This window comes from Sciurus carolinensis, chromosome 12, assembly GCF_902686445.1.
Source record: "Sciurus carolinensis chromosome 12, mSciCar1.2, whole genome shotgun sequence".
NCBI classification, from domain to species: Eukaryota; Metazoa; Chordata; class Mammalia; order Rodentia; family Sciuridae; genus Sciurus; species Sciurus carolinensis.
In genome coordinates this window covers 48,444,698-48,468,251 of record NC_062224.1, presented here as the reverse complement: position 1 = coordinate 48,468,251, position 23,554 = coordinate 48,444,698, and the positions used below count along the sequence as shown (strand labels likewise).

The following is a 23,554-nucleotide window of genomic DNA, read 5'->3' as shown; positions in this document are numbered from 1 at the left end:
CTGAACATTAAATATATGTAATGTACTTGATACAGTTTCAGCAACTGTTATACTATCAACTGTTACTTGCTTTAAGAACAAAAAAATGTATTAATTAGAATAAATGGGTCACTATATATTTAAAATCAACTGCTAGAATATATAATTATTTTTTTTTCAAAAATAGTTTCACAAAAACATGAATTGGCACTGTACTGTTTACAACTGCTGCTATAACAAATGACCACAAATTTGGTGGGCTTAAAACAACCCAAATTCATTATCTTATGGTTTTGGAGGTCAGAAAGTCAAATATGTCTTACAGAGCTAAAAATCAAGGAATACAGTACTCTGCAGCTTTCCTCTTTGACATTCCTAAAAGCCCATGTGATCCCACGGGGTCACAATCTGAGATAATCTCCACATTTCAAGACCCTTAACCATGAAAAGTTCACGTAAGGTATCATATTCACAGGCACTGGGGATTAGGACATGACATCTTTGGGGGGAAAGGGATCCTTTCAATTGCTACAGATCCCTTGCTATAACTGAACACTGTATAAATTTTGGGGCTAAAACAAATGGTCATATTTACATTTTGAAATATCAGGCACCCAATTAAATACTCTTCATTGCCTTAAAATAAATCAGCTTTCCAGAAGAGCCCAAAACAATATTTTTTTAAATTGCAACATTTCATCTCAAATCAGCCATACTTGGTACATGTTATGCTTTGTTTTATAAATGCCAGTAGCTCATATTTTCAAAATTACTTTTATTAATAACCAACAGAATGCCTGTCATTTTATTTGGCTTCATTTTCATTTTTCTAAATCATATTCTTTAAAACACAATGTTCCATATATTTTAAAGCTTGAGGTCACAAGGTGAGCTCATTTTAAGGAAAGAAAAAAATGGTATGTACCCATTCAATTTGCCTTTACCACGATATTCATCTGTGTCTGAATGCAAAATGTAGGCCTAACTCACCAGTGGTTCTCTATTCTTCACCAGACGAATTATTTTTACGGAGTCTTCCTCATCGTCAATATCATCAGGCATAGGAGGCAGTACAGGATCGTAATTCTTTTGAGCCACCGTATCATGTACAGAGAGCAAAGCCTGTAAATTTCAGAGGTTGGTAAAAAGCATTAATCAAACACAAAAGTGCGAACACTTCAAACTGTAAAGAACATTGAAACAGTGTTATGATTTTGACATGGTGACAAGAAAACAACTTCTTGAAAGGGGTCTTTCCCCAACAGGGATGGTAAGTGCTACCTAGCTGCACCTCCATCCCCAGGTCATTAATGCAGGACAAGAATCAGCATGTACCTTCCTCTAGCCTGGCTATTGCTGGTTTATCCTTACAAAGATGGCAACTGGAAGCAAAAGAGGAGTGGGTGTATGAAGGCAGAAAATGAGGCTACAGATACACAATGAGTCAGAAGGAATCTAAGAAAACTATATCTTTTTTTTTTTTTCCTTTTTACTACTTTTCCTCCTATTGGCAAAATGTGATTCTTCTGTTTTCTCACTTTAATTTTTTTGGGTAACAAGTGTGTACAGAAGAATAAAAAGTATTCTTAGCCATGATTAGTATGGAGACAAAACTCCACAATGCACTAATATGTTGTCATTATGGATCAAAGATGAAAAAAACACTGGAACCTTGAATGCCACTACTATTTTAGATGAGTGGGTTTTAGACTTTCAATTAACTTGTCCCCTAATCAACAGCACAACTGACTATAAATTATTCAAGTTGGAAGTCTGGCGATCATTCTTGAAATCTCTCCCCTTGCTTATATTCCTAATATCCCATCCATACCCTATTAAATCCACTCCCTAAATATAGCTAAAATTTATTCTCTTCTCTCTAGATCAGAGATTGGTAAAACACTGCTTATTTTTGTGAATAAAGTTTTATTAGAACACAGTCATGCTTATTCATTTATGTAATTATGGTTGCTTTCATGGTATAATGGCTAAATCTAGTAGCTGGAACAGATAATTTCTTACCTAAAACACTGGCTACCCCCAGTCTACATAATCAATGCTATCATTTTCGGTTTGGAGTACTGTAATAGCCTCTAAAAGGTCTGGCTGCATTCACCTCTGACCCATTTTCATATCCATAAACCACATAGTAGCAAGACTGATTATTCCGAAATTTAACCCTTCTAAGCCCACTCACAGATCTTGGAAGACAGAACGCTGACATCTTCTGAAAGTCTTGTATGCCTTTCCAACCTTGTCTTACACCATTTTTTTTCCTCAAATAATTTTTTCTCATAGAAGTATGGCCAAATATTCAATATAAAAATAGTTCCCTCCATTTCATTTCAGTACCTTATTCTTTGCCTTCATAAGTGTTCACAACTTATAATTGCATAGGTTATTTTATGGTTATATGTTTAATTGTGGCTATATACTGAAACAGAAGCTTTAAGGTAATAAAAATGGTATCTTTTTTTAATGACTCTAACATACATAGTCAGCCTTAGTATTCACAGGAGATTGGTGCCAGGACTCCCTCAGATACAAAATCCTCTAATGTTCAAGTCCCTTACATAAAATGGTGCAGTATCTGCATTTAATCTAAGCATAGCCTCCCATACATTTGAAGTCATCTCTAGATTATGTATATTACCTAGTACAATGTAGAAGTCATGTAAATGGTTATTATACTGCATTTTTTAGGGGAAATTGACAAAAAAAACAAAGGTCTATATCTATGCAATATAGATGCAATTTTTTTCTTTCAAATATTTTCAACCTGTGGTTGGTTGAATCTGAGATGTGGAACACATGGATATAGAGTACCAACATTACACAGAAAGTAAAGCTTGTAAATTCACAGGATGATGAATTTAAAAAAATGAATATGCCCACATAACCATCCCACCAAAAGAAACAAACTGAACCCCAGAAGCCCCCACCTAAGCATTTTACTAGTCATCATGCTGGTTCTACTCCCCAAAGGGTGCCTCTATTTGAAAATTATATAAACAGAATTATAAGAGTGGATTCATGGGGCTGAAGTTGTGGCTCAGTGGTAGAGTGCTTGCCTAGCACATGTGAGGCACTGGGTTCAATCCTCAGTACCACATAAGAAAATTAAAGAAATAAAGGTTAAAAAGAGTGGATTCCTTTCTTCACTAATATTAAGTAATGTTCATGCTGTTACTGGTGGTAGTTGTCATTTTTCATATAAATAGTATTCTAACACATGAATATTTCAGTTCTTTACCATTATACCTTCAAGGGACATATAGTTTGTTTCAGTTCCTGACAATTACAAATAATGTTCCTGTAAATATTTCACGTCTTTTGATGCACAGATAAATAATTTTGGCTAAGTATATTTAAGAATGGAATGCCTAGGCCACTGGTTATAAGTATACTCAGCATTAGTAGATAGTTTTTCAATTTTACTCCCACTAACAGCATCAATGAGTCTACTTTTATCCCCAACATTTTACATTATTTTCATCTCCCAATGTTTTACATTATTAACTTAAATTTGGGTAATTCTGAGAATGGACCATCTTCCATGGTTGCAATTTTCTAATAATTTATGAGGCAAAAGGTAAAATCCTATTATACTGATTAAGTATGTGTATATATTATTTTGTGAGATGTCCCTTTAAGGTCATTTCACATTTTTACATTGCACCTATCTTTTTCTTATTGATTTGTAAGAGTTCTTTACGATATACTGGACTAAGATCACTGTCAGTTACACATACTCTCTCATTTGGTAGCTTGCTTTCACTTTTTCAAAGGCATTTTTCAATCAATAAAGGATCCTAATTTTAATAAGCTCAATTAATGCTTTTGTATCCAATAAGAGTTTGCTTCAATGGGAAAAATGAACAGCATCAAGATGATAAAATATTAAGAGATAACGGTTGCACATTTCTCAGAATTAATAAGAGATCTAGAAAACAGGAAAAAATTTTTAAAAATCCACAGAGAAATATCATAATGAAACTGCTGAATGTCAAAGGCAAAAAAAAAAAAAAAGAAAAGAAAGAAAAAAGAAAAAAGAAAAGAAAAAGAAAAAAAAAAGAAAAGAAAAGAAAAAGTATTAAGGAAAGAAAAGTTTGACCAGCAGAAACAATGGAAACTAGAAAATAGTTGAAATACTTTGAAAGTACTCAGAAAAAAATAAAAGCCAGGCCTGCATTTTATATCCAGCAAAAATATCCTTCAAGAATGAATATGAGGGCCAAGATGTAATTACAATACCCAACTGGAAAACACCTTTTTAAAAAAAGGGAGAATGACATTAAAAAAAAACAAAAACAAAAACAAAAACAACAAAAAAAAAACAAAACCCACTGGATATTAGATAATGAAGGTCAGAGACCACTGAGAAACAGAAAACTAATGATGTAAACTCTTTGTTTGCCATACCTGACAGCCTAGAGAGCTACCAGGCAGAATCTGAGGAGAAAGAACCCACGCAGAATTCTGCCAGTTGAGAAAACAGTTGTAGGAATCCAGGGAAGTTAAGAGGCTAAAGTTCTCAGGGAAGGCTATGGGAGAGAAGAGAGCTAGACAGACACAGAATTCTTGAGATACAAAGGACAGCCAGGTCCTAAACCCTAGATGCATATGCAAAAACCACCAGATGGTTTGATTAATATTCATAGTATAGAAGGTTCTAAATACAGTAAAAAATAACTGACTTAAAGATGGACCAATGAAAAGAAGATAGGCAAATGACTGACAGAAATAGGAGAAAATGCTCAACATCACTAATCATCAGGGAAATGAAAATCAAAACCACAATGAGGTATTACTTCATATCCGTTAGTATGGCTATCAACAAAAAGACAAAAAAATAAATGCTGGTGAAGATGTGGAGAAAGAGGAACTCTTGTACACTGTTCATAGGAATATAATGTAAATTTTATAGGCATTATGAAAAATATATATGTATGCTCCTCAAAAGACTAAAAGCAGAACTACCATGTGTTTCAGCAATTCCACTATTATCAAAAAACAGGATATTGGTATCCCAAAGATATATCTTTGCTCTCATGTTTATTATAGCAATATTAACAATAATCAAGGTATAGAATCAATTGAGGTATCCACCAATGAATAAATGGTATATATACATAATGGAATATTATTCAGTTCTAAAAATGAATGAAATTTTGTCACTTGCAGCAACAGGTGAGAGGACATTAGGTGTTCAAATTAAATAAGCGAGGCACAGAAAGACCAATATTTTATGTTTTCAATAATATGTGGAAACTGAAAAAGCTAATTTCATAGAAGTAGAGTTTAGTAACAGTGGTTACTAAAGGCTGGGAAGTTATAGGGGGAAAAGGGATATAAAAGGATTAGTTAATGGATACAAAAATCCAGTTAGGAAGACTGAGTTTTAAGTTCTATAGTGCAGCAGGGTGAATGCAATTGACAATAATGTGCTGAACATTTCAAAATAACTAAAAAAGAGGATTTTGAATGATATCAACACAAAGAAATGATAATGTCTAAGATGATGGACACGCTAATTATTCATTTCATCTTAATATCTCACTGTACTGTACACCATAAATATGTAAAATTATGTGTTAATTTAATAAATACTACCAGAAAGAATTAGATAAGTGATTCTTAACTGAAAGTGATTTTACTCTCTAGGGAACATCTGGCAATGCCTGGAGACATTTTTGATTGTCACAATTTTGGGGATGCTACTGCCATCTAGTGCACAGAGGCAAGGAATTCTCCTAAGTATCAGCACAAAGAGTAACCCTCTGACCTTCAAAACAATGATCCAGCCAAAAATGTCAACAGTGCCAAGGTTGAAAAACTCTTCTGCTATAGTCTGGATATGTGGTTTGTACCCCAAAGGTTCATGTGCTAGAGGCCTCATTCCCAATGCACTATTAAGTGGTGCATTGAACCTTTAAGAGGTAGTGCCTACTGGGAGGGAATTAAGTCATTGGGAGTACCACTATGGGAACAGATTAGTCTTGAAAGAGAAGTTAGCTCTGGAGAGACTGGATTGTTAAAAAATCAAGACTGCCCTGTGTGCTTGGTCCCTTTTACATGATCTTGGATTTTCAGCTTCTAAAACTATAAGCTAAATAAACCTGTTTTTGTTTTTGTTTTTGTAAGTACACAGTTTTAAGTATTTTATTATAACAACAGAAAACATATTAATACATTCTGCATTACAAGAAGCAATCCCTGAAGCAGGAATAGTTGTTCTCACCTGAGGGGAAAAACCTAGTAATACACAAAACATTGAGAAGAGTTGTCAGATAGACCTCAACAGTTAAAAATAAGCCTGAGATTAAATGCTGGTATAGTGTCATCTACCCATGCTTAAACACAAGCCTCTGAAGAATCAAAATGTTTCCAAATAACTTTGCTGTTTAACAGAAAAAATGCTTGAGATTTTAATTTATAGAAAAACAAAAATGCTCAGTTTCATATGAAAGAAACCCCACAATGATTGGAATTCAATCAAAAATTGCCAGGCATAACAAAGAAAGCAGAAAATATTACTTATAATGAGGAAAAAAAAATACAGCAACAGAACTAAGCCCCAAAATTACACCGATGGCAGAACTAGATAAAATCAAACCCTGAAATTATAGTTAGATAGCAGACAAGGAAATTATTATTATAGTTATATTCTAAATGTCCAAATACCTGTGAGACTGAATGTAATATAAAATATATAAAAAAGATCCAAGTCAAAGTTTCCAGAGATGAAAAATGTATGAAATAGAAAAAGCACACTAAATGACATTACCATGGGTGAGATACTAGAAAGGTAAACTTGTGTACTAATTAATACAATCTATCCAAAATGAAGCACAAAAGAGAAAACATATTTTTAAAAGATGAAAGGAAGGGCTGGGGATATAGCTCAGTTGGTAGAGTGCTTGCCTTGCAAGCACAAGGCCCTGAGTTCAATACCCAGCACTGCAAAAAAAAAAAAAAAAAAATGAAAGGAATATTCATGAGCTGTGGGACAACTTTAAATGACTTACTACAATTGGCATGGCCAAAGAACAGCAGAGTGATGAAAATATTTTAAGAAATATGGCAGAGAATGGTTCAAATTTGATATTTAAAAAAAAAAACTCACATATTCAAAGTACCCAAGCACAAGAAACAAGACCAAATTGCTTAAACTCAGGGAGAAAAATCTTAAAATTGCCCAAAGGTGGTTATGGTGGTGGGGGCATATAACATATGAAAGAATGATTATGAAAAATGACAGCATACCTCTCATCATAAACAATATGAGCCATAAGACAATAGAGTAACATCTTTAAAATACATGAAGAAAAATATTGTTAACCTAGGATTCTATACCCAGCAAAAATATCCCTTAGCAGTGAAGACTTTTCAAAGAAATGAAGACTTTTTAAAGACACACAAAAGCTAAAGAATTCGTTAGTAGCAGACCTGCACTGCAAGAGATGTTACAGGGAGTCTTTTATACAGGAGAAAAACAACACATGGGAATATGATTCTATAGAGACAAATAAAGAATACCAGAAAAATTCACTAACTAGGTATTTATGCAATTACCTTGCATGTAGTAACAACAATACAAGTAGCCAATGAAAACATGTTTAAATAAAACATTATCATTGTTGTGATAGTACATGCAAAATTAAGAATACCAGCTAGAGGCTGGGGTTGTAGCTCAGTGGTGGAGCGTTTGCCTCACACATGTGAAGCCCCAGGTTTGATCCTCAGCACCACATAAAAATAAATTAATTAAATAAGGGTATTGTGTACATCTACAACTAAAAAAAAAAAAAAAAAAAAAAAAAAAAAAAAAAAAAGAGTACTAGCTATACATCTTTTCTCACTGGACAAAACTAAGGAGATGTCTAGATTCCAGAACTTTATGGATTTCCAGTTTATTATTTACGATAGCTCTGCTTTACTAATACTGTTGTTCAGCAACATTTTTACTGTGGACGACTAAAAGTCATTTTGTATTCCATTTTCCTGTTTTAACTATGGTGATTTTATTTTTCAATATATAGATTTTCCTTTCAAAAGGCAATACTTAAATGAAAATTGTGTTTCCATATGCCATAACCACCAATCACAACTGATGGGTTTACCTGTTGCTCAGAAGAATCTGCAGGAAATTGAACACTAGGCCTTGTAACTCATCTGGCTCACAAGATCTCACTGCCTTCGACCCCCTGGAGTCAACTCTAAGTTCTGAGTATCTGTCAGGTTCACGGAATTGAGTAGCCAGCTCACAAGGATGAGTAACATTGATTTATCCCTCCAGAAGGAAGCTTAACTTTTTTCCTTTAGCATGCTTTAATGAAGCCTCATCCATCCTGCATACTCAGGCAATGAGTAATTTCTGGTAAGTGAATGCTTTTGAAAGCTGAAAAATTACTAAAGATCTTTTTATTTTATTCTACCAAATTCTCTCTGACTTCCTAAATTATTATACCATGTTTTCAAAATAGTGTCACTCACTTCACTATTTTATCAAAATGAGCCCCTGGATGATGACTCATACCAGTTAATTTGCCTGTACAACTGCAATTTGATGCCTACAAGTGGTTCCTAATTGTCAGGGAGTAACACTGATTCCCCTAGAAACAAAATTTCTGTATAGAGCAATATTCCTCCATGAATGCCCCTAACAACATTATTGCTCTTGCCTCCTGCCACACTGCAGGAAGCATCTGGTGACTCATTAACTTTTCCTTTTCTCATCATCTGTTGTTTCTTTTATATTTTATTACTTTTCTGAGACTTTAAGATCTAAATAGGATTTTATAGATACTAATGACTTATAAGAATACTTTATTTAAGTATGTGTTAATTGATAATTCATGTTGGTATCATCTTTTAAAATCTTCTCAACTGAGTTTATTTTTATAGAATGGTAAATCATTTTCTAACTGTTAAAGACTTAAGAGCAACAGGTTATATGAGACAAGTGTTAACACCCTTCAGAAGCACAGAATGATTAAAGAGTAAAATGAACAGGATCATGACTTTATATTATTATGAATTCAAGAACATGAATGAAAACCTTAAAGGGCATATAAATATGCTGAATTATATGAAGAGATATAAAAGATTATAATGAAATAAAAATCTCAAACATTTAATAATTTCAACTGATTTCAATTTACTGGGAGTCCCCTATGTTGCAAGCTACATACTATGTACTAGTGACAAACAAGATCATCTCTCTTGTGCATTAGTGAGAAAAATGGACTTGTATTCTTTGTTGAGTACAGAAAACAGAACACCCCTGAAACACAACACACACAAACATGTTAAATGTCTAGTTTAGTTTCCCAATGCAAATTTTTGAACTTTAGTGTTCCTAATATTTAAAACAGTTATATTTAACTTTGTATATAAACTTGTGCAGGATCACGCTTATATAAAGAATACTTTCTTATAGTTACATTTACAAAAAAATGACCAAACAAAAAATATCTTTAACAAATTTTACATAAAACAGATTGTATACTGTGATTAATACTAATCATACTAGAAGTAAACATACAGTTAAATATCAAGAAGAAAATCCAAACAATCCAGAAAAATTTAAACAAGTCAGGATAATAAATTTATCAATATTCACTAGAGACTATTGGGAAATTAATGTCAATACCAATAGGACATAAACAATGAACATGGAAGCTTATCAAATTCAAAAACAGTCACACTGAGCTTTTATGAATTTATGTTTTTATCTAATGTATATGCTTTCATATAATTTATATAATGCTTATATATATACATATTTAACTTACATAATGCTTATTTATGTCATATGTAACATGCATAATTTATATATGCTTCTATAATTACACAGTGTGAAAAAAATAGACCAAGTACTCAGCTGAAGAACTAGAGGGGAAGACAAATAGAAATCAAAGGAAGGTAAAAGAAGAAAAAAACTAGAAACAGAATTTATATTAAATAGCCAGTTATTTTGAGAGATGAGGCAAATAGTTTTTGCTATGCACAGTATAAAAATAAACAGAAAAGAAAATATGTGCATTTATAGTATTGGGACATAAGATAGAACTTTGGATATGAACCTAGTAATAAAAAATGCAGAATACCACTAACATACCTCAAAATCTTTTAAAAATGTTAAGTTCACTAGGAAAAAATAAAAACAATTCTAGAAGAGGTTGAAAACCAGATTAAAGACAACAAAAGAAACCAAAAGAACTATCAAAAAGTTTCTTCCCAGATGGTACTAGAGCCAAGAGACTTTACTAATGTTTTCTATGTTATTTATAAGCATTCCAGCACTCAGAAAACCATGAAATATAAAATTCAAAAATAAAAAAATATTTTTGATTTAAGAATATATTTAAGATCCCTTTTGAGAGATAGGTCTTGCTATACTGCACAGATTGGCCCCAAATTCTTGGGCTCAAGCAATTTAGCCTCCAAGTAGCTGGGATTACAGGCACACAATGCCATGCCTGTCTTCAATTTTTTTTTTTTTTCAAAGTATCAGAACCAAAGTGCAAAACCTAAACAGAATGTACAAAATGATGATGATGACATAACTTTCACATCAGAGTGAATTTTTACAAAACATCTGAGAATTACATTAGAAAATCATATGTTTAGCATATTAAGAAGGTTTAATTCTTACAAATGTTTTCCTAATATAAATTTATGCACAGTATTATTTTGCTGATAATTAAAAAGCTCTTATGATCACTTCAATGAATACCAGAAGGCATTTGACAAAATTTAACATATTCCTGATTTATTTTTAAAAAGAAAGAAGCCAGGCACGGTGGTACACACCTATAATCCCAGCAGCTTAGGAGGCCACAGGTAGGAGGATCTCGAGTTCAAAGCCAGCCTCAGCAACTTAGCAAAGCCCTAAGCAACTTAGTAAGACCTTGTCTCTAAATAAAATATTAAAAAGGGCTGGAGATGTGGCTCAGTAGTTAAGTACTTCTGGGTCCAATCTCCAATGTCAAAAAATAAAACTAAATTAAAAAAAAAAAGAAAAAAGATGGGAGGTCAAAACTCTATTTTTTAAAAAAGAGAATTATATAAGAAAACACAAACATACTAAACAGAAGCATCCTCACTGAAGTATAGAGAAACCAAAGCATACCCTTTATTACCATACATTTTGAGCATTTTCCTCCTTGCAAGTCATGGTCATTATCAAGGCAATAAAGGGAAAAAGATCTATAAGTCTTAAAAAGGAAAAGATAAAATATTTTCACAATGATGTGATTTCATGCATAGCAAAAAAACCTGAAAATTAAAAGAGATCATTCAGTGAAGTGGTATATTTTAAAAATCAATACTTTACTAGAGAATAACAACATACTTACCAAAAAGAATGAAAAATCACTACTATATATGAATTTATATATGGTGTATGTGTTGATTCACACAGATGTGTGTGCACAAACACACCACATGCCCCAGGCCTGGGGACAGATTCGGTAGGGGAATTGAAGAATTATATTTAGAATATTATTAGAACTAAATAATATGAGTAAATTGTCATGTTCCTGGATGTAAAACTCAATTGCATACCAATAAGATACTTGATAACACACAAAAAAGATTCTAAATTTCTTCTGGAAGAATACATTTGTGAGAGTAATGATAGGAATTGGTTCTCACTGAGTATCATACTATAAATCTATACCAACTGAAACAATCAGATAACTAGATTGATCAAAGTAAGAGTTCAAAATAGATTCAGGTATATAATAAAAATATTTTAAAATGTAAGAAAATTGCTATCCATTTTTTCAAAACAAAATTAGAAACATACCTATGCCATATACCAAATTTTCATATAAGTGACTTCAAAATTAAGGAAATGAAATTTTAAAAAAGCCAAAAGAAAATATAGAAGATAATTTTCAAAAGCTGTAACAAGGAACAAGAGGGCTTTAAACTAACTCAATGCCCAGAAGTCATAAAGGAAAAGAATGCTATGTATTTCTGTGTTGTCTTGAAAAAATGCAAGTAGGATTAAAAACAAAAATTAGAAATACATAATTATGGTTAATATTCTTACAATACTCTCATGAAGAAAAATACAAGATTTTCACTGATCGTTATTCCAGTGATCATAAAATACTTAACTGAAAGCTTGATACATGCCCAGAACTTTTTACCCCTGCTCTCATGTAGCTTATATTGTAGTGATGCTCAATTAATGAAGCTCAAAAAAGAACTTTAATTGAACATGCATATGTGATTCACTGCATATGAATTAAAATTGCATAGGTAAATAGACCTTTTCATGCACTACTATACTGTACACTGAGAACCTGTCTTAAGAACAAGCTAGAAATAACTATCAAAATTTTAAAATGTGGAAATACAAATGTCCAATAATTTACTGACATAATAAAATATATTTTATCCAACATTCCATACAATTCTATAATATACAAAAAATGTACATCAGTTTTTTAAACAAAAAAACAGAAATGACAGAAAGATCTATTTATAAGTGATAAGTTAAACAGATAATTATATTAATTCCAAGAGAAGTTCACAAAATGCCCAAATGTTAAAAACAAACAAACCCACAGTTAAGTAGTATATGCTATGATCACACTTATGTAGAAAAATGTACATTTAGTATTGATATTTAGAAAAATGGAATAGTAATACAGCCAGCTAAGAACAGTTATTCCCAAAGGTATATGAACATACAATTCACAGAAGAAATAGTGATTATGCATATCAGAAGATATTCACCTTCACTAAAAAGCAATGAGAAGAGGGGCTTCTGAACTTTCTCCATAGTCTGAATTAAAACCACAATTATGTATTATCAAAAAAGAATGCATTTGTCTTCAAGTAAGTTTGTAAAAGGTAAAATTAAAGTGAAAATTTCACATTTTACTAATGATAAATATCACAAATCATTTATGTAGATAAAGTATTCCTTCTAAACTCATTCATGGATTTTTAAAAACTTCTATTGGTATGGGTGTGTGTATGTGTTTTTGTGTCTGTCTGCCTCGATTCTTATGAACACCTCTCTATCCCATGGTCAAATAATTATCTTTTTTTTATTTGCAAATTTTTTTTTTTTTTTTTTGCAGTACTGGGGATCAAACCTAGGCAAGAACTTTACCACTGAGCAAGAACTTTACCACTGAGCTAATATTTCTTCGTCCATTTTTTTTTAATACTTAAACCTTTATCCTAGTTGGAATTCATTTTAGTGGGATTTTTCTTTTCATTTCCCCCCACTGTTTAACCAGTTATCCCAACATTATGTGTTGAAGTTATCCCTCAAAATGACTTATCCCCCATTTCCTTCATCAGGGCCACAATCATGTTCCTCTTTGATGATTTCCACAGACTCCCAACTGGTCTTCCATGATTGCAGTATTCCATTCCTCCCACCCTCCATCCCAAAAAACTGCTCCATATTCTACATATGGAGTGATAGTGTCCCTGCCCTACTTAAATCTTTTCAAGGGTTCTCCACTACACTTAGGATGAAATCCAAACTTATTATGCTCAAAATTAGGTCGCATAATTTAACATATAAATAAGGAAGCGACTAAAAGTAAAAGAAGGGCCATTAATAATAATCCAGGAACTATGGGTATAAACCAGACTCTCTGGGACAAGCCCAACTCAAAAGGCTTCACTTCCTGCTCCATACTCTTGCCTAGTCCTTTTTCACAGGCTACTGTCTAGTCATGCTGAACTTATTTTCCAATCTCAAGTTTCAGTTCTTTTCTTTAAGACACTTCACATACTATTCACTTTGCCTAAAACCTTTATTCTTCACACTTTTGCCTCCAACCCATTCCACATGCCCCTGTTCTGTTCTGGTTACCCCATATGCAACCTTCAGTTCTCAATTTAACATGCCATTTCCTCTACAGTTTTCCTCAACCACCATCCCCAACCCAACTTTGGATTCAGCACCATTCCTATATGTTTCACATCATTTCCATTCATCCTCCCACCCTTTTTCTTTAACCCAATATTTCTCCTATGTCTTCATTAATCTATCTTCTACAAGTCATATCCAGAGGGCCCAGCACACTATAGGCATTGAATAAATATCTACGAATAAATGAAAGATCTGTCTCTAGCAAAATTTGCAAATCACCAAAGAAAAGTTCTAAAGCTTTTTGAAAAGAGTTATTAGCAAATCTGCAGAATACATGTATTATTTTTCCATAGTGGCTCCCTATTAGGTCGTGTGTATCTTGAGGTTTTTTTTTTAAGTCATATTACTTTGGAGGCATATGTCAGGTTTTTCTTTCAGTTACTATGAATTAAATATTTAAAATAGAATAACCATCTAAAAAGTAAATAATTTCTTTTATGTGCTAAAAATTACAGGCGACACTCAAATTAACAAACCAGAATTACATCTTTCATATTTAAGCTGTCAGTTCAACTAATAGCCCATGAGTAGATACCATATTCTACTGTATCTTACTTCTGTTTTAAAAGAGGGGAAATAAAGCAAATATTTTAATTTAATTCCCAGGACACAAAGAACTGACTGATTATATTCTGAAAAAGTCCAACATTTATTTTGGGGCTGAACTTTTAAAAGAATTACTTATAGGTGACATTCAAAATGATGGCAGTTAATACAAATTACTTCAGGGAAAACTGTATTATATGTTAGGTGAAAAATGCAAGAAAGATACGTTCTTCCCAAGCCTGGCTAACCACAGATTGTCAATGCCAACTGAAACACCATGTGTCTGAAATCTCATCCGCTTTCTACACATATTTCTTTAATATACATCTTTTATGCCAACTTCTAATCGATTAGTCATATAAATATGAAAAAAACAACATAATCCATATAAAATACATTCCACACAATGAAATATAACCAATTATTATAAAATTTTATCAAATGGATCTTTGTAATACCATCTAAGTCATACCTCCCTTTAAAACCAAATACCAGTCTACATCTTGTATAATCTCTTTTCAGCCATTCCATTTCAAATGCTGTTGAGTAGTATACCAAAATCACTTCTTAGAAAAATCTGAAACATACCTCTTTAATTTCTAATATCCTTGAACCAAGTTAATAGTCTCAGAAAGGGATTTAACAAGCTTCTCATAGCTCACCTCAACCTGCTCTGGTTGATACTAACTTCTTACAGCTGGTTGACACTAAACACTTCTTTAAATCTCAAGACTTAAAGAAATCTTGACAGCAGTCTCTACAAATCTCCCTTTTGGAGCTCCTAACCATGTGCACACTTTCTTTTTATTATTAAACAACTTTTCTGCTCTAATCTGACCTTTGTTCTTTTAGAACTAAAATTTTATTAGCCCCCTGAACCATTAGATATCAATTACCCTCATATTATTCATAGTCCATTTACTTTTGACTTTACTATATTCATGTACTTATAGGGGTTAGACATTATGGTTCATTCTTGTCTATACTTGATTTTAACAACTTTTTAAAAATATAAATTTAAAATCAAATACATCACAATTCCAAAGGATATTTCTCCAAGGTAGAAACCAGCTTTTGCACCTAAGCAGAAGTTTTCATTCAACACTCTGTCCTTACCAATAGTAAGCAATTATAAAATTCATATGTAATTTTGACTCATAGAAACTATTTTATACACAGTTGTACTATCAAATTCCAAATGTATACATTATAAGATTTTATGTATTGATAACATTAGAATAAAAGCAGGAAAATTGTGAAATGCCTTCTCCAGATTAATCACATTCAGAAAAAAAAAAAAAAGATAAACTCAGGACAAAGCAGGCAGGACAGAATTGAAGTGGGTCTATCAATATTTTAAGAGGTATTTGACACTGGACAACTGCTCTGTTCTACAAAATGGTATGATATTTTGAAACATGAATTGGTATGGGATAGAAAATGGGGCTGCGGATGTGGAAGAAAGGAATGCCAAAATAATCCTATGGAAAAATAGAGATATTTGTCAGATACATTAAAATAATCATTAACTGGCCAAGTGAAATAAACCTAAACAAAATCACAAGTGAGTTTTGTATTTTGTATTGTTAACTTCATTGTAAAGGAAAATGACCTTGAAGTTGCACTATATTAAGTCAACTTAAAGTTCTGAGCTTCCCAATTAAAGTACTGTGTAGTTTGCCACAACATTATACTTCTTTTCCCTTATTAGGATTCAGGTTAATAAAATACTTTGTACTATTTGAAAACACATTTACTTGAAAATTGATGCTGGAAACAGAATTCATCTGAAGACTCAGAAAGTGGCCCTTTCAGAAGGTATTTATTACAGGAGTAACATGTCCTCACCTTCACGTTGGGTTTTGACAGTAGTTTCAACAGCTCTCTGATCTCACTGTTTAATGGCTTGTTCTGAAGCTCTTCCGCCAGCTGCAAGGAAGATTACATTGACATAAGTAATGTTCAGCAAGAGCATTGTGAGGTTCTGTGTAGAACACTGAGAATCTATTTTGCTCAAGGCTATTACTTTTCAGTGTTTAAGTCAGCATGAAAGAAATCAATCAGTGCTCTTCTTTTCAGGTTCTTTGTACAGCAGATTCAAGCCCAGGCTCTGGGCTCAGTACAACCTGCATGATCATATCAGCCACATCATTTCTGATTTATTGCAATGAGGGCAAATCCCAGCACTTCATTTGTGTGAACGGTCTTTTGCACGTAGACAAAGGACCATTTGTAAAAAGGATTGGATCAAGTTTTGACACTGCACAAAAAAAAAAAAAAAAAGATGGAGAGCTTCTGAATGAGGTGGTGAAATCCACAGGGTTTCCAAAAATCCACAGTAGCTGTGCTGTTTAGAACTGGGGTAAAACGAACTAGAATGATCCTAATAGAGTAAATGACCTGAAACTTTTATTATATTTACCTACACAGACTAAGAAGTCTGTTAAATAAAAACCATAAACCCATAATAGTTTGACAACTACTCTGGCACCAAAAAGGCTGAGTGTACTTTATTGTAATTGTTGAGAATTCCCATTTGTCGATTCAATATAAACAAAGGACTAGAATTTGAATGTGCCTCATGTTCTCCAGTAATGGTATATGTTTGGGCTGTTGGGTAAACTAATTAGACTGATTTAATCATTTGTGTGTGTGTGACTCAAAATATCACATGGTGTCCCATAAATATGTACAATTATCATTTGCCAATTACAAATAAAAACTTAAGAGATTTTCCTATCAAAATTTCTCATTTGAGGCTATAGTTAGGATCATGTGATTTCTATAAGAAGAAAAGCAAGACACAAACATAGAAAATGATAAGGGTTAAGCAACATGTGGTTTATAACTCAAAGTATATAAAATCATTTAATCTAAAAACCTATCTTAAAACACTGCATGAACTTTCCATTTGCCCCAAATGTTTCTACTATGCTGAAAACAATGGTACTTATCTTTAGAAATGGACTTTTTGTACAGAAAATAAAATCAGAAAAAGTTGACAAGTTAATAACATTACAAAAACTGCTTTTACTTTTTCAGGGTAACACTTTTATAGAATTTTAAACTTACAAAAGGACACAAAGGGTTCTTCATGTTCTTCAGTCACTTAATACATAACAATATGTTGAACATTTAAGTATAATATTGTAGTGAATTAAAAATACTGTGTTGAGGGCTGGGGATATAGCTCAGTTGGTAGAGTGCTTGCCTTGCGAGCACAAGGCCCTGGGTTCAATCCCCAGCACTGCAAAAAAAAAAAAAAAAAATACTGTGTTGATCATATATAATAGTAAATTATAAATTTTTATTTTATTTTACTTTTTCTGTAGTGCTAGGAATCAACTCTAGGGCCTCCTGCATGTTAGGGAAGTGCTCTACCACTGAGTTCTATCCTCAATCTCTTATTCTAATTTTTTTGGGAAAAAAATTACTATGTACTATGCTTGGGGCTCAATTACATAGGTTTCTACACAGTTTTTTCAATAAAATCCTCAGCTGTAGATGTTTGAAAATGGTTTTAAAGTGTTTGTCAAATGTTAACTGCAGCTTAAATTATGTAACTTCATTTACACTTTTATTCACCTTTGTTTTTCAAGTTTAAGTTCTATAGTGCAGAGGTAAGCTTCCTCATTTAACACATGTATGGAAACATACTTGTAATGTCTGTAGATAAAAAGAGAATGAAAAATATTTGAGGACTAAACCAATACTCATTACATATGCTTTATTTTCTAAATTAGGACACAAAACACAGAGAACATCGACTTCTGAAGCTGGACGATTCTTTTTTTCTTACTAAATTATGGTCCTGGCATTTTACTAACCTGAATTACAGTTAGCCTTATGGTGATACGGGAAAAAATTAAAAAGCAACAAGTAAGCTACAGGATATCACCACCACACACTAAACACATTTCTTGTCTAGCGGAGTGTCCTTTATAGTTTATCCAGGTGTGCTCTCAATTCATCCGAATCCGAAAGTTAACAGTAGGAATCAGCAAGTTAGTTCCCCTCCCCCAGGCTTAAAATAAAATTATAGCTACAGGAAATTAACTACTCCATCAATGCCAACTGCTTCTAAAATTTATTTTTTGGTTATGAAGGTAATTTGGAAAGGTCTAATATCCATAAATCATCAACGTGCTTTATAATCCATTTTAAAAACAATTCTGTCTTTTTATGTATTTCATATGCCTCATTCCTATCCTAGTACCTGTCATTTTTTAGTACTGTCAGCAATATAAATATCTCATTTGTCTTTATTTCTCCAAAGCTTTTCCCCCTTGTCTGTGACTTTCTCAGAACACCAATGCCTGACAGCTTCTTTCTCTCCATAGAGTTTGAAGCCGAAAATTTCTGTTACGTTGTTACCAAGGCAGAACTCACAGGGGGTAGCTGCATGCCCAATTTTTAGAACAAGAAAGTGAATGAAAATCAACAGAATATCAGCATAAGCTTGGTGATGACAGGGCTTTTGGAAACATTTGCAACTTCTTCTGGTTTTCACTCCTAAGATCACACACATCTGTCTGCACTAGGATGAGTTCCACCTCTGCCAGGCCCACAGCAGACACGTCCTGTGAGCTCAGAAAGGCACACTTACGTCATTGGCCAAGGCCGCCGCACCATGGAGAATGGGCACCGGGCACTGCTTCTCATAGTAGTGGAGTTTTTCATGAATCTGGAAGAAAATCAAACAAATCTGAGCTTACCTGCTAGCAAACAATCACAGACATTTAAATATTTTATAAATGTAAATAGAATTGGATTCCTTGAACTTTCCACAGCCACGTGTTTAAATAAACCTGTAGATGGCACATGTATACGAAGAAATTCATCTATTACTATGATCCAGTATTTACTATGTGGCGTGAAATGGAAAAAACACCATCATCAAATAGAACCCACATAAAAACTATACCTTCGTTTTTTCCTCCTGGATAAGCACATCAGGTTTCTAAAGCTCTATAATTTCCAAAATAAATAGGTTGGATACCTCACACATTATTTGTAGTTTATTTTCCTTAAAAGATAAGTTATAAGTAAAACAAAGCAATCAGTCAGCAACCACACTCTGACAGGTTGCAGCAACTAATGTGGTGCACACCGGGGTATCAAGTCCAGAAACACCTTGCCAAGTACTCTGTTCCTATGACCTATTGCTCATTTATTTTTGAAATCGTCAACCTTTACCCCAAATTCAGATTTCAATGAAACAAAGAGATTCCTCATTAACTAGAGACATTCCTCACATCTAGTTTAAATATCTTTCTCCATATTATAAAACATGTAACTTACATTAATAAAAAGTAATTTAGCCTTCCATTTTCTGTCATTGTGACCCAAGAAACACAAAAGAATCTATTTTAATGCTAAAGGAGACAAACTGAGTTCCTTAAGACAATCTCATGATATAAAGTTGAGAAGTAAAAGATGCTTTGACAAAGGTGTAACGATTGGTACTTAAGTTTAATCTTCAGCTCTTACATAGGTGTCCTTCACATTTTATACTTGAAAACTCATGTTAGCATCTTCTTATTTGTAAACTGTCCAAATATATATGAAAACCAGTTGCACCTCACAATTTCCTGTCTTTAATAGGTATCAAATAATGTACTCTTTAATTATACTCAAAGCTAACCAAATTCCCCTGTAAAAGTCTGGAAGACAGATTTTATTTTGATTAGCCAGAGGCTATTGCTAAGAGAGGATTCCATTACGTTCTTGGCAACATGGTACATAATGTAAAGCATTCAGGAAAAAACTTTGACAGTTATGATATTACCAGAATGATCAGGACATTTTTACTTATTATCTTGGAACCTTTAAACAGTTATCACATTGGGGTAATAAACAAATTTTAAAGAGTGCAAGCCATGGAAAGAATAAGATATGAGAAACTATGACAGTGTAGTTTGAAACAAAAACCAGGCATACTAAAAGCTAAGTTAATTTTGTTTAAATAATTATCAAGGAATTGGGTCACCTCGACAAATATGATCATGGAATACTGAACTCGCCCTACTATAAAACTCATCCAACTTTACTGCAATTACTTGTTTAAATGTCTTCTTCCCTGATATAACAAATATAGAAACATACACTTATTAAGCATTTACCAGGTTACCTTGTTATTAAGCACTTACATATTACCTATATAACAGTTGTTAGCAATATAGGCTTTAATGAGTTTTACATCTTCATTCCTTAGCCATCATGAGAACATAAAGAAGTAGATAGTAAAGATTGTTTCATTTTACAGATAAACAGATACATAGGAGCTAAATAACTTGCTATGCTCCCACAGACAGTAAAAGCCAGAACTGGACTCTCAAGCTCCAGCCATCTGGCTCCGTGTCAGAGCTCTTAATCACCCACTCTCCTGCCTCTCAGATGAACATCTCAAGAGTCTGTATTCCTCACCGGCTGCCTTCACTACTGAGTGAACGTAACCTGTATGCAGGGCAGGGAAAGGACTCCAGAGAGATGGCTAGGAGCAGTGACTGTCCCCAAATACTAGAGGATTATGTTGGCTCCTCTCCATCCCTCCCCCTTATCTCTCTTTCTGATGGTTCCCAGTTTTCCTGGATTAATACCATAATTATAACCTAAAATTATATGTCCCAAAGAAACACATTATTTCTCCACTGACTTTGCTTCTTCTGAGTGTCTTATGAAAACAAACAGTTCATCCTCCATCTTCTAGGCCTGCACCAATAAGATAACAGCCCACACACCGTCCCTCTCCCCTCCCCTGCACTTTATATTATTATCAAGAATTTTCTAAACGTTCTTCTAGAATTGCAAAATGCTGGCAACCCCAGGTTGATGCATGTTTTATTTCACTAATCTTAAAATCTTAAAAATTAAGTTGGGAGGAAAGTAAATGTACACACGAAATAATTTTGAGTTACTCCTGTTCTAAAAATTAGTATTAGTATTTATAATATCCAGGGAAGAAAATCATTTTAAAATTTGCCTATAGACATCACTCAAGGCTGTGCAACAGAACTTGCTATGGAGTTGAAATGTTCCATAGCTATTTGAGCAACAAAATAGGGCTGGGGATGTGGCTCAGTGGTCATGTGCTCTTGGCCACAAACCACAAGGATATTGAGCACCTGAACTATAACTAGTGTACATAGGAGACTGAATTTTTAATTTTATGTCATTTTGATTAATTCAAATTGAAATACTCACATGTGGCTACTAGCTTTCCTGTTGGAGAACATAGCCCAGCTTTATATTACGCTCTCTATAATTTTCCTTTATACCCCAGAAAAATTCACTAATATAGTTTGGCAAATTTCCCTGAGGGGAACATTTTAAAATCCAATAGGCAGATGTATAACCAAAGAGGCAGCTTAATTATCAACAAGCTAACATCTACTATTAAATGGAAGGCATAGTCAAACCTACCAGATCTCATTTACCTATATATTTCCCACAGCAGATCTAACCATGTAATAATAACAGTGTGTTTTATTTTTCTCCCCTGAGCATCAGGAATAAGGAGCAATCAAGGGAGGAAAGAAGTTAGGGATAAAGATGTCTGGAGAGAAGAAAGACATACTTAGTCCAAAGTAAGATCCTAAAATGACATGCTGACATGTTTAAAATACACTATTAAGAAGATATTTCAAAACCTACATACATTATGCTCTATTAAACAGTGTATATGAATATGTCCCTAAGAATTTGTTTTCTCTAGTTACAGTGGTAGCTAGAAAAAGTCAGTTAAAATAAAAATCATTTCTATATGGAACCTGTCTTATAAGAAAACTATAGTTACCTTCATTTATATCTCTACCAAAACTATTATTTTTAGTAAGGGAATTTGGTGCCAACAATCTGATTTTAGTTACACACAGAAGAACTTTCTTAAATGAAGCTTCCATAGTCAGAGTATGAATAGAACTTAGAAACTAGTCTCAACACAATTATTTGTACTAAACCTCTGAATGATGTGTAGAAGTATAGACACTGAAAAACTCCACCATAGTTTTCTGAATTATTTTATATTAAATAAACTAAAGCTATAATCCTTTTCCCCTCCCCTCCCTTTTTCTTTCCTTTTCTTCCTTTCTTTTTGGGGGAGGGGAGTACCAGGGAATGAACTCAGGGCCACTCAACCACTGAGCCACATCCCCAGCCCTATTTTGTATTTTATTTAAAGACAGGATCTCACTAGGATGCTTAGTGCCTTGATTTTGCTGAGGCTGGCTTTGAACTTATGATCCTCCTGCCTCAGCCTCTGGAGCTTCTGGGATTACAGGTCTGCACCACCACACCCCAGCTCCTTTCCCAGGTTTCTAAGTATAAAAAGCAGTACAAATAACTGCTCAGTAGTTTGAATCTCTACATGTTAATCAGTAGTAACCAATATGGAATTCACACTTGTATGAACACACATACCCCATCTACTTTATTTAAAAAATGGAGGTGGTTGTGAGGGAATTCTGATTATTAAAAAAAAAAAAAAAAAAAAAAAAAAGGATACCCAAATGACAAAATCACAGCCAAGAGAGCTGTAAATTATACACTATATTGTGTAAAAATAAATTTTTACATGTAATGGCTGGACTCTTTTTAAAAAAAATAATAATTTAATCTTTCACCAAAAGAAAAATATTGGGAGTAAAAAGAAAAATGGGGGGCTGGGGTTGTGACTTAGTGGCAGAGCACCTGCCTAGCATGTGTGAGGCACTGGGTTCAATCCTTAATACCACATAAAAATAAGCAAATAAAGGAATGCTGTTCATCTATAACTACAAAAAGAAAAGAAAATGGGACAACAAAGAGGACAGAAGGAACAACAGAAATGACATTCCTTTCCAATTTGATATGCTTAACCTCTCTTGTAGTTAATTTTCTTGTGGTTAATAACTACAGAAAAAAATAATAAAGTTCACATCCTTGATTTGCTCCTGTCTTTAATGATAGATTTTGACTTCATATTGCTGTAGATCTATACTTATCATGTGAAATCAGTATTCAGCCATTCTAAATTTATCAAGAAATTTTTAGTAATTGGACACAGTGAGGCATGCCTGTAATCCCAGCAACTTGGGAGGCTGAGGAAAGAGGATCACAAGTTTGGTACCAGCATCA

At 33.3% G+C, this 23,554-nt stretch overlaps 1 protein-coding gene across 4 annotated transcripts in view; it reads right to left on the bottom strand.

Annotated features, from left to right (window-relative positions):
- Mpp7 (MAGUK p55 scaffold protein 7) overlaps positions 1–23,554 on the bottom strand; it is a 222,879-nt gene that overhangs the window by 63,852 nt on the left and 135,473 nt on the right. For all 4 annotated transcript variants that reach the window (XM_047520687.1, XM_047520689.1, XM_047520690.1 and 1 more), the window contains exons 4-6: positions 19,047–19,124; positions 16,289–16,369; positions 970–1,101 (exon numbers count right to left, since the gene is read on the bottom strand). In XM_047520687.1, the coding sequence (XP_047376643.1) occupies positions 970–1,101; positions 16,289–16,369; positions 19,047–19,124 (291 nt within the window). The remainder of the gene's footprint in view (positions 1–969; positions 1,102–16,288; positions 16,370–19,046; positions 19,125–23,554) is intronic.